Genomic DNA, 12739 nt, shown 5'->3' with positions numbered 1-12739 from the left:
TCAATACACTGAAGTGGTCTGAAGTGCAACTAAAAAGAAAATAACAGGTTTTTCAGAAAACTAAAAAGGGTCTGTAGCCTAGCACAATTTCCACAGATGTAGACAATGGACTCCACAAGGTCGCAAAGACACCTGCATCTTGGCAGTCTGTGAACCAACGCAACCCGAGGTTGTACGAGACTCCTCCACCCAGGTCCTCAATGACAAGGGGGAAGGTCTTCCATGTAGGCAGCCCTGTTCCTGGGGACCTCCACCACCCGACGGCAACAAGGCACGCCAGGGCATGTTTGGATGACAGGCAAAAGCAAGGAAGTGAAAAGGTGTGCAGCAGCCGCAGCCACCCATTTGGGAAACCACTCTGCACTGAAGGGCAGAGAAGTTGTCAGAAAATGAGTGCTCACATAAATCATTTGATAGCTGAATAGGCTTTAATCATGATAGCTTATATAATGAAAAAGGTAGCTTGCTGAAGCTAGATTAATTGTTTTGGAGATGATAAAGTTGAGGAATAATTTATATTCCCTCTGCTGCTAGTAAAGCTCAGTGTATTTTTTAAAAAGATGAGTCTACTTACTTTTCTGCGAACTGTGCACCTGTGACACATCCAGTCTCCAGGTGGAAGCATCTCCTCACTGAGCGGTGGGTTACTGTAACAAAGAAGTAGATCAGTTTGTTGCATTTGAAACTTAAGAGTTTAAATATCAAAATGTTATAGTACAAAGCCACATGCAAACATATGGTATTCCTTGTAGATAGCTGAAAATATGCAAGGGAAAATTGGTAAAAAAAACAAAAAATATTAACATAGCCAAGGTTGAAACCAGAAACTCACAGAACTACAACCAGTTCTACAGGAGCTGACATTCTAAAAAACAGCGCTATTACCTACTTATTCTTCTACCCCCAAGATGATAGCTCGGTCCTACTAACAGCACATGCAAACCTAAGATTCAAGACTGAGGGTGGACATTCTCTTCTACAACTTGCGCATAAAACCAGTTTGATAGTCCAACGCAATACTGTTAGAATGCCAGACTGCCTGAGATGCTGTCCTTCAGTTAAGGCTTTGCATGATGTTGCAGAATTCAGTAAAATTGGAATACTTCTTTGGTATGCTGAAAGACTAAATAAATTCAAGTTGTTTTCAGGTTGAAGCATTCCAACAACTCAGCTCCACCACACTAAGGTTGCTAAAATTGAGCAAGCCCACTCAATAGACAAAGATGAAATTGAAACCGCACTGTTTTTCCCTCCACTTTTCAGTACAAGTTGTGGCAGTAAGTAATCAAAATGCAATTCACGCGCAAGAATATCACAACTTACCAGATATCTACACAATAATACTTCCAGTTGGAGTCACCGTGAGTAATAACACAAAACGAACGATGGTTCATTTTTCTAGTTTCAACTCAAAAATACACAACTAATTGCTGCAAAGCCTCCACTGAGATCAACAATGAATTTTCTAACTTCATTGGTCAGTACAGTTCAGCTGGTGGTCTTCCATCTCAAGATGATGGTTTATGCCTTGGTGGTCAGCTCTTGCTATTCACTGGCCAGTGTGGTTCTGGAACCTCATTTTAATGTTGCAGTGGAAGACAAAGGGCTTAGAAGTACATAATCTCCGGCTTGTTTTCTCCAGGCCGCCTTCTCAGCCAGCTGTGCTTTTCACTTCGGCTTGCCTCTTCCAATGCCCTTCCAAAGATCATGGCGATCAGCAAATGCTTCCCAGTTGAGAGTATCAATGTTCATAATCTTTACATCTCACTTGCAAGTGTCCTTGCAACGGCGATATGGATGCCCAAGAGGTTGTGACCCAGTGGCCAGTTCACCATACAGCAGGTCTTTTAGTATAGAATCATCATCCATTTAGCGAACATGACCAGTGCAGATTTAGTTGGCATAGCAACAAGTGTACGCTGATGGAACTTGAGAATGCCTAGCTGGTGACCTTGTCTTGCTAAAGGTTGCTGAGAACAATCTGAGATAGTGAAGGTGGAAATTGTTCAGCCTTTTCTCCTATCTGGCATACACTGCCCAGATCTCCATACCAGAGTAACGCACTGAGATGCAAGCTTCTGGTGTTATCAGAAGGTTGCTGTTGTTCCACACTCTTATTTGGCCAGTCTGCAGTTTTTGCAAAGCGCAATCTGATTTCAGCATCAGTTGATAGATTACTGACGATTATGGAGCCTAGATATGTGAAGTCATCAACAATCTCCAGCATCACAATGACAACAATGACAACAATGACAACAATGACAACAATGACAACATGCAGAATTGTTTTTCTCATGCTGATGGTCAAACCAAACTGTTTATAGGCATGAGAGTGCTTGTTCATTTCTTGCTGAAGGTGTTCCTCAATACGGAATGCTTGTGCAGCTTTGTCAACTCTGAGAACTTGGTGTATCACAGGCAAGCAAGGCAGAAAAGTATCACCTTTGATATGCAAGGAGACATTCTGTTGATGATCTGAAGCATATGACAGCACCAAAGAGAAGAATTTGCTAAAGAGAGTCACAGTTCAGCTATTCACCGAGTAAATTCAGTTGCTCAGGGATGCCAAGAGGCTTTTATTTCATTCTTGATTTTGTTCACTGGATGTGGACATAACTGGCAGGACCGACATTCATTGCGCACCTCATACTGCCCTTGCTCAAGAAGATAGGGTCTGCTTCTTCCTGAAGAACTATTCACCCTGTCAGAATGCCCACAGTGTTTTTCTGGGATTAACAAGAATTCCAATACATCTACGGCAGTTGCTACCAAGTGCTGAAACACAGGCAAATGTTCTTACAATGACTTTGTTCCTTTAGAAGAGCAAAGTATTTGGCTAGACATACTGGCATGCATATTGGTAAAGCCAAAGAATACTTACCATTTGCAGAAACATAAAAGAAGCTAAGAGAGAAAAAGATCTTGGTGTTACTATGCATAAGTCACTCAAGGTTCACGCCCAGAGCGGAAGTACAGTAACTGAAGCCAATAGGTATTGGATTGGATTAATAGAACTGTAGTATGAATCCAAGGACATAATTTCAACATTATAGAAGGCTACTGAATTTAGAGTACTGACACCCAGTTTTGGTGTCTCTGTGCAGTGAATGTTTTAGTGACTTCGGAAAAGGACTGGGAGAATCATATCTAGCTTTACAATCCTTAGCTACCATTCAGATAGACTCAACAACCTTGGTCCATTTACCTTACAACATAGATTTTGAAGCCACCTGGTGAAGGCCTGCAAAATAATTAAATGGCTGATGTCCCTACTGACAGATTATTGCAGTTTAATAGATTACGTGGTCACTTGGCTGGTGAGATCAACGGGAGGCTGGATCAGTTCTTGACTGGGTCAAAGACAGCATCATACAGAAGTTGCAAATAAAACCTGCTCCACGAGGCCTCCAGGTTGTTTATGACTGTCAACGGGGTTCACAGAAGAATATTAAAAGTTTGTTTTCCACCAATTTCCCTGATGTTTTCCACACATTTAACCTCTTACAGTAGATAGAACATACAAATAAGAAGGAGCGGGCCATTTGGCTCTGTCATTTGAGAAGATCATGGCTGATTTGTTTGTTGTCTTTACTTTCCTGTCAGCCCCTATACCCATAGACTCCCATGCAAGAATCTACCACCCCTTAAAAATATTCAATTACCTGCCTTCTCTGCTCAGACCAATGGCCCTCAGGTAGAAAATGCAATTTTCATTTCTATCTTAAATGGGATGGTGACCCTCCCCCACAGAAATACTTCCGTCATTACATTCGGCCGTCAACAAACTTGATGAACCTACTGGTCTTCCCCTGCCCATCAACTTATACTTGAAATATATAATATACTTCCATTTTGCAGTGAAACCAAATCTTTCTGCTTCAATTTCAAATTTTCATCATCTGGGTTTAGAGATCACAAATGTTCTATTACAGCAAACGTCCACTGCACATTGCAATGAGCATCTTTTTAATCTACAGGTAACAATATATTAAAAAAGTGTAGGCCAGCAATAAAGGAGTTTAATTTACGCTACTAAACACACACCACCTGAAGGGCTTTTTGCCCTTCAAATACTTTTTAAAAATAGCTGTTGTTCAGCTTTCTACCTGATGGCAGCTAAGTTTCATTTAAGTATTCTTTAACTAACTATTCAATATTCATCTTTCTTGCAGGCAAATATGTAACTTCCACTTAGGTTTGACAGGCAAGTAATTTAGATCCAAGTAACTCAACAGTATGTCTTATTCAATGCAGAGAATCATTTTACTCTTGATAAGAGACAAACAATATACATCGATGGCCAAAAGAAAATCATATTTGTACAGCTGAACAGCATTGTGCCCATTCAGCTGTTTATCACACAATCTACCACTCAGGAAATGTATTACAGATTTCAAATTTATGAGCCATTCCCCCTTACATGAAGAGATAATTCTGTTCAAAAAAATGCTCAACTGGTGAGTGCCAAAATAGTCTCACCCTAGCCATGGAACTGTTCTGGATCTGCATTTCAAATCTTTTACAGTTGTGATAGCAAAAGGAACAATCTGGTAACAGATGCATTAATGTTGACACTATAAAAATGATAAGCTCCAAATAATTAAAACAAACAAAAATCAGGCCATCCATGTTGGGCAATGTTTGAAGAATGAGGAAAAGTTCGGTACATAATGGCTGAAATACCAATTATAGAAACATAGCGAAAGCACTGACTTTGTCCAACTTCCACAAGTGTAATCCTATGTCTAAAGGCTGACTTTTGAGCAGAGCAAATGCTACTTTCTCAAATAGTCAGCACAATACTAAGTACAACCAAGCTATTTTAACTGCCTTAAAGTCTACTCGAGGGAAGTCCTCCATCTATGACGCAGCCAAACAAAGTGTATGCGCCTTTTCTTTGCTTGGTAGTTTCTGACCAGTTCAAAAGCATTAAAAACACCCCAGTGCCTATTTAACCATTCACCACAAAAGCAGTACACTTGCCTTTAGTTTTGTTATGATAGGGAGTATCTTTATGATAGGAAAGATGTGTAAAAATGAGGAAAACAATCGCTTATTCTAAAGGGAATCAAATACTGGAAAACAAGATGTAATCACTTCAATAATTGAACACAATGTACCCAATCTTTTAAAAGTCCGTGCAAGAACATACTGCCAGGATCTACTGCTGGCGCTGATATCAACCAGTGATAGCATGAAGTAGGACGATGAAGCGTCAGCAAATGCCACTGTAGGACTGAACACCAAAAACACACTATTAAAATCAGAAAAAAACCTACGAGACATGCTTTAACAAATAAATCACATAATTGGAGAACAAAAGGAAAGACTTTCCCAAAACCAAAACAAAACACAAGCGCCTCCCAATACAGTGAAACTACCCAACCTGCGCACAAAGAGGTTCCCCCAAAACAAAAATAGTAATACCTTGTTCAACCAAATAATAAAGAACGCCACTGAGGCTGACTCAGGCCTCAAGGACTTGTAAAATGTACTTCTAAATTTGATCCAAGTTTCTCAAAATTTTGATTTATTGATGTCACATGTATTAGTGTACAGTGAAAAGTATTGTTTCTTGCGCACTATACAGATAAAGCATACTGTTCATTGAAAAGTAAATGAGAACGTGCAGACTGTAGTGTTACAATCATAGGGTGTAGAGAAAGATGAGCTTAATGCAATGCAGGTCCATTCAAAAGTCTGACAACAGCAGGGGAGAAGCTCTCCTCGAGTCGGATGCTACGTGACCTCAAACTTTTGTATTATTTTCCTGACAGAAGAAGGCAGAAGAGAAAATGTCCAGGGTGCATACAGTTAGTTTAAATCCAGTTAGGAAGCAATATTCTCCTTTTTTCCAGCTTTTTCAGAAGTTCCAGAAGATCAGTTTTGTGTTCAAGCATGCAAAAAAATGAACAAACAAGGACTGTGCGCGCTGGATCAAAGCAGCTGCATTTTACAAGCCAAATGGGACATTCACTTTAGACCACAAAAAGCATTTTATGTTTTTGAGCTGGCTATTCAATCTTTGTAAGCATGCAATTTTCAGCTTGCAATTTATAAAACCCAGAAATGTATAAGTAATATCATTTCCATTAGTCTAACCAATATAAGATAGTTATGTGTGCAGCATAAATCTATTCCCCAACTTAAGAGTCATCAATGTTTGCAGCATGGAAACAGGCCCTTCGGCCCAACATGTCCATGCTGCCCAGTTTTTAACCACTAACCTATTCCCATTTTCCCTTTCAAAACAAAACTAAAGACAAGCATACTGCTTCTTCCTCGATACCCATCTTACCCATGTAAGTGTCTAAATGCTTTTTAAAAAACGTTGTACTCGCCTCTACTACTACGTCTGGCAACTCGTTTCAGACCCCTGCGTGTGAAAAAAAACTGCCCCTCTGGATCCTTTTGTATCTCTCCCCTCAAACCTACGTCCTCTAGTTTTAGACTCCTCTACCTTTGGGAAAAGATATCGACTATCTACCTCATCCATGCCCCTCATTATTTTACAAACCTTGATAAGATCACCTGCTAAGCCTCATATGCTAAGAAAAAAAGTCCCAGTCTATCTAGCCTCCCCTTATCACTCAAACCATAAGCCCTGGTAACATTCTAGTAAATCTTTTCTGCACTCTTTCTAGTTTAATAATATTCTTTCTGTAACAGGCTGACCAGAGCTGTACACAGTATTTGAAATGTGGCCTTATCAATGTCTTATACAACAAGATGTCCCAACTCCTATATTCTATGTTCTGACCAATGAAACCAACATACCGAATGCCTTCTTCACCACCCTATCCACCTATGACTCCACTTTCAAGGACCTATGAACCTGTACTCTAGATCTCTGTGCTATAACTCTCCCCCGTGTTCTACAAGTAACTGAGTGAGTCCTGCCCTGTTTCGATGTACCAAAATTCATCACCTCACGTTTATTAAAATTAAACTCGATTTTCCATTCATCAAGCCACTGGGCCAATTGATCAAGATCCTGGTGCAATCCTAGATAACCTTCTTCACTGTCCACTGTACCACCAATCTTAGTGTTACCTGGCAACTTACCAACCATGCCTCCTAAATTCTCATCCAAATAATCAATATAAATAACAAACAACAGTGGACTCAGCACTGATCCCTGAGATACACTGCTGGTCACAGGCCTCCAGTTTGAAAAACAACCCTCTATTCCAATAGAATAAAATGCAAATATCTTGCCAATTTGTTTGTTTCTTTTGTTTTTAAAAAGCAAAAATCAGAGAAGCCTGAAAGGGGGTCATTTGACAAGTTTGTCTATACAGGTTCAATTGATCTCTAATACAGAGACTCATCTTATAAAAACAGAAGGATTTACATAATTATGTAATTTCCCAAATCTATGTTTCTGGAAAAAAGTGAAATATTTTCACAATTAATAAGTGAAGTTTATATATGCAGACAGCATTTACAAAGTTGTGCATTAAAAAGCCAAGTGCAGTAAAATACAACATCACAAACAGCTCACTGCGATATAGCTACCTTTTGGATGTGCTGGCAAACAGAAAAACAACTCCTCCTGCTGGTTAACACATTAAAATGCAATAAACAATTTGAATTTGGAAAATGAATTTTTTAAGCCTGTTTTTGGTTGCCATCCTACATTTGGACCACCAAATACTGTTGAGAGATGAATTACAGGCAAATAAACCAAATCTTCTCAAGTCACTTTTAACTCATTCCACAATGCAACTTCATTTGTTTGAAATTAAATAAATGGCTCGTAAGTTCTTAAATACTTTCGGTAGGTCTTTATCATCGCATAAACAATTGCTCATGCATACAACTGATATTGACATTAATTTTCCTTGAAAAAAAAGAAAGGAGCTCCTTTAACTAGTGAAGATAGGGGTTCGGAGGGGCATGAATAAGCAATTAAAAGATAAGTAAGGTACAGGGAAGAAGTGAAGCCTTAAAATTGATTTGGCTTAATGTAGCGGTATTTCCCAGAAGGCCTGGCGCCTAAAGTTCATGTGGAAAAAACATTCCACTGCTAAATCAATGCTTTGACAATTAGTCACATGTATGGTGAAGGGTTCTATCATGAGTCTTCAAATGTATGCTGACGTACAACACCTCCCTGCCTCCCCATCCCCTCAAAAGGTCCAACTAAACTTATTATGCTCAAACAACCTCACTTTCGGCCCATTCTTCCTTCATCTTAATGCAAATCTGGCCAGAATTCCAAGGCAAATGACTTAAATCATGACTCCCCAAAGCCTATCCACCATTTACATGGTACAGGTCAGGAGGGTGATGAAATACTCTCCACTTGCCCAGAGGAATGCAACTCCAACAATACTCAAGAAACTCAACACCACCCAGAGGAAAGCACCAATTGGCACCTTAAACATCCATCCCATGCACCAATGCCATACAGTGGCAGCAGTGTGTACCATCTACAAGATGTATATTAGCAGTTTACCAAGACTCAACTGATTGCAGCTTCCAATCCTGAGACCTCTGCCACCTCTAAACACAACGGCAGTAGATGCATGGGATCACCACCACTGCAAGTTCCCCTCCTATCCATACAACACCTTGATTTGAAAATTAACACCATTTATCCTCTGTGGCTTAGTCAAAACCTTGGAACTCATTTTTTTTTTTAAACAGCACTGAGTGCACCTATACCCCATGAAGTACACAAGGTCAAGAAAGTGGCTTGCCACCACTTGTCAAGGACAATTAAGGATGGGCAATAAATGCTAGCCTTGCCAGCAATGCATATATCCCATGAGTGAATTTTTAAAAATCCAATTCACACTGGAATCCAAAAACTGACCTTTGATTAAACTGAAGTATTGACATAGAGGAAAAGGGGATTCAGATCAAATGAAATTTAGCAAGAACCCACATTTTTGAAGAGATACTTCTTTAAAAAGGTTTTGTGCCATTTTAAAAAATTCCAAGCCAATGCACAGAATGGATAGGGCAATCTGCTAATCAATCTCCTTGCTTGCTCCAAAAACAAATTCAAACTGAAACCAGTTCATGATCCGCATATGAGATCCAAGCTGACAAGAATAGGTACTACAACTCATCTTGGGTTTGACCTGACACTTGATCTTAACTGACTGGCCAAGTCAGAAGACGCGAGTGATTACATAAACGTTTCTGGCCTTGTTCCAAAAACCATCTACATTCCCTAGTTAACCTAATAGATTACCATTGAAATTCCTCTGGTTAATACCAAAAGGCATCCAATCAATTTGTTGGGAGTACAAAAGACAGCCAACCAATTTGTTGGAAGTACAAAACTAAGTGCACATGCCTCAGGACAAATCAGTTATTTAAATACATTCAAAACTATAAAAGGAAAAAAAAAACAACCAAAATCTTTATCGAGATAATTATATTATAGAAGGGTGTAATCCCAATTTTGGAAATGTCTAAATGAACAGCTTTTTTGTTTGTTCTTAAAATATCAAGCAACTACATAACTAGTAAACGGTCATTTTTAAGTACCTGCTCAAGAGACAAGGGAACAAAGCAGGCCTTACCTGGAATACTGCATATACTTTTGATCCCCTTACCCTATAAAGGATATAGTAACAATGGAAGCAGTACAAATTCGCCAGCCTAATTTCTGGGATGAGGGGGTCTGTATTTCTTGGAGTTCCAGAGTGAGGTGTGACCTTATTCAAACATATAAGATCCTGACGGGGTTTGACAGGGTAGATGAGATGTTTTCACTAGTGGAAAAGTCTTGAACAAGACGACATACCTACAAGATTATGGGCTGGTCTTTTAAAACTGAGATACACAAAAATTTCATCTCACAGAGAGGGCAGTGAATCTCTGGAATTCTCTGCCCCAAAGGGTAGTGGAGGCTGGATCATTAGAGGTATTTAAAGTGGAGGTAGATAAATACTTGATAGATCAAGGAATTGAAGGCTTTGGGGAAAAGGAGTTGAGGCTAGCGTAGATCAGCAATGATTGATTTGAATTGCGGGCAAGCTTGAAGGACCTGACGGTGTACCCCTGCTTCTATTTCTTTGTTTAGAAAGCACACTCCAGAATGCCAATAGATCTGGGGGCAAGAAAGAACGTTCCTTTGGTGAGTCACAGAAAAGAATGCTTAATGCATTAAACATGCACATTGTCAACAATGTCTCTTCAAACTCCAAGTATATGTCCTTGTTTCTTTGAACATGTAGTAGTACCAATTTCTATCCTATTACACGTCAAAGTCAACAGCGACAACCATCAGACTGACGAACAATATCGATGACCCTGAAACCTTTTATCAATCATTTGTTTGCAAAATCTAATATTGGCGTTATCAGCAATTCAAGCTCCTTACCAACACAAATACATCAACCAAAAACAAAAATGGAGCCTACACGAACCGGAAATCTAATTAACAAAGCCAATTAATTAGCTAAAATCATAATCCAATCACTGAAAAGCAAGGAAGATGTCCATGGATTGAAAGAAATGCAAAAAGGCTATAGAGACATGACCGTTTCAGCCTGTAAAAAAAAGGATGATCTTAAAAGGTACAAGCAATAGCTTAGGAAGTGGAAACAGGAAACGTAGGACAAGTTCTCACGTTCAAATTAATAAATGGCAAATTAGGCTTGATATCAAAAAGTGATCAACACTTAGAATTGATTTCCAGGGAGAGGAGTAGCAATATGAATCCTGGAAGCATTTAACAAAGAGATGCAGCAATTGGGCAGGGAATGTAGGTCAGAAAGACCATCCTCAATTGTAATTATCTCATAAATTTTGAAGGTGTAGGAAAGAGGAAGATGCATTATGACAATGAAATATTTATCTTCATTGCATTTTTCTCTTGTTATACTCAATGTGCCAAAAAAGGAAGTTGCTGTTCAATCCTGGAGAACCTCCTGGACTATTTCAAGTTTGGTGTGCAATGTCCAGATTTGTTTTACATTTCCTAATTGGATAAAGAATGCAACATCCCATCAACAAATATTGTGCAATGAGCACCAGATGAATTCACATTTAGGAAGCTGCATGTTTAGGAAGATTAGACCATTGCACTAGTTTGGGTCTCTGACACAATATAAAACATTTATTCCTCAAGCTATTAACATATGGAGAGGTTTGGTCATGCCTTAGTTTTAAGCTATATGCATTCTCAGACAAACGGAAAAGTTTGCTTACAAAATGGACTGAAGGTTGCCAGTGATTTTTTGTGCATAATGATTCATCATGGTGATATCTGTGAATCCATCCGATCTCATGGAGGTGCGATCAAACGTGGAAGAATTATTGAAGCACTTTATATCAATGCACTGCTTTGAAAAAGTAGACTTCTGAAACTGATTTGAGTGTCAAGCCAGATAATTAATCCTCAACTTAAAAAAACACAACTCACTGGCAGTATGATATACACAACTGCTTTCCCCATTTTAAAGAAATTCTAAATTCTCCCTACGTCAACAGGCACCATTGGCACCTGCAGGAACCTGTACTGAAGAGATGGTTGGATGATGTGCATTGAAAGGAAGCATCGAGGATGCACTTAATCAAATATATCAATTTTTTTCAGCATTACTTTCCAAAGACAACCAAGTTTACTTCATGTGTTCTTTAAAAAAAATACAAATCAGTCCCAAAATGCTGCAATTATAAACACTTTTTATCTCAAAGTGAACTGACCTGTAACTGACTGCCCAGGCTTTCAGGAGAAAAAGAATGAAACCCTGATCAGAAAACTGTAGTGAAACACCATAGATGAAAAGATGGTAACACTCCATGTACAGCTCTTCTACACACCATGACATAAATCATGACAGAAGGAATTTGCAAATTTAAACTGAATGGATAAAAACCAGACATACCTTACTGAGCAAGCAGCATTGTGAAAACTTTTCTCAATTCACAAGCCTTAGAACTGATTGCCAAAATCCTGCAGAGCAACACTGGAGCCAGTTAATTGGGGGAAAAAAAATCTCTTGCGTGCTGCAGACTGAAAGCAGTGGATATTCAATTACATTCCTATGTTAGCATAACATGCTGTGCTTTCCACAATGCCAATCTGAGTGTTGGAATAGTTGTGTCTGTGTAATACAGCAAGAATTCCTGTACATTACTGTTATTGCATAAATCACTATCTTCCTTTCTCCATAAAGCTCACTGTCAATTTGCCAGTGGATAGAAGTAAAGCTAGTGCTAATAACCTGAAAGACCATGGTGACATTAAGCAAGCTTCATGAGGGTGGTGGGAAACAAGGAAAAGATTGGAAGAAAATGTTGTAGAAATCATGGATTCTAATGCAAATACTTTAATGGGAGATGCTGCCATATCACCTGAGGTAGGAAATAGTTTATTGGAGCATTAGGGTGGCATAGTGGGTAGCAATGCTGTCTCACACCAGTGGGGAGCCACCTGGGCTCAATTTTGTCTGGTTTTCATCCATTCAGTTTAAATTTGCAAATTCCATCTGTCATGATTTATGTCATCGTGTGTAGAAGAGCTGTACATGGAGCGTTATCACCTTTTCATCTACGGCGTTTCATTCTTTTTTTCCTGAAAGCCTGGACAGTCAGTTGGTGAAATTCTGTGTGGAGTTTACGCATTCTCCCTGATTCCGTGTGTTTCCCTTTTGGTTTCCTCCCACAGTCCAAAGATGTGAAGGTTAGGTGGACTGGCTATGCCAAATTGCCTCTTAGTGTCTAAAGATGTGTAGGTTAGCCATGGTAAATGAGTGTGTTTATGAGAATAGAG

General features: G+C 39.2%; 1 protein-coding gene across 2 annotated transcripts in view; it reads right to left on the bottom strand.

Annotated features, from left to right (window-relative positions):
* Nucleotides 1–12739, bottom strand: part of phf12b (PHD finger protein 12b) — a 73195-nt gene that overhangs the window by 42345 nt on the left and 18111 nt on the right. For both annotated transcript variants that reach the window (XM_080210500.1, XM_080210499.1), the window contains exon 3: nt 575–647. In XM_080210500.1, coding sequence (XP_080066626.1) covers nt 575–647 — 73 coding nt within the window. The remainder of the gene's footprint in view (nt 1–574; nt 648–12739) is intronic.

This window comes from Carcharhinus amblyrhynchos, chromosome 23 (genome assembly GCF_965287045.1).
Source record: "Carcharhinus amblyrhynchos chromosome 23, sCarAmb.v2.hapA, whole genome shotgun sequence".
In the NCBI taxonomy this organism is placed as follows: Eukaryota; Metazoa; Chordata; class Chondrichthyes; order Carcharhiniformes; family Carcharhinidae; genus Carcharhinus; species Carcharhinus amblyrhynchos.
The sequence above is the reverse complement of the archived record's forward strand: the minus strand, read 5'-3'. Positions and strand labels throughout refer to the sequence as shown.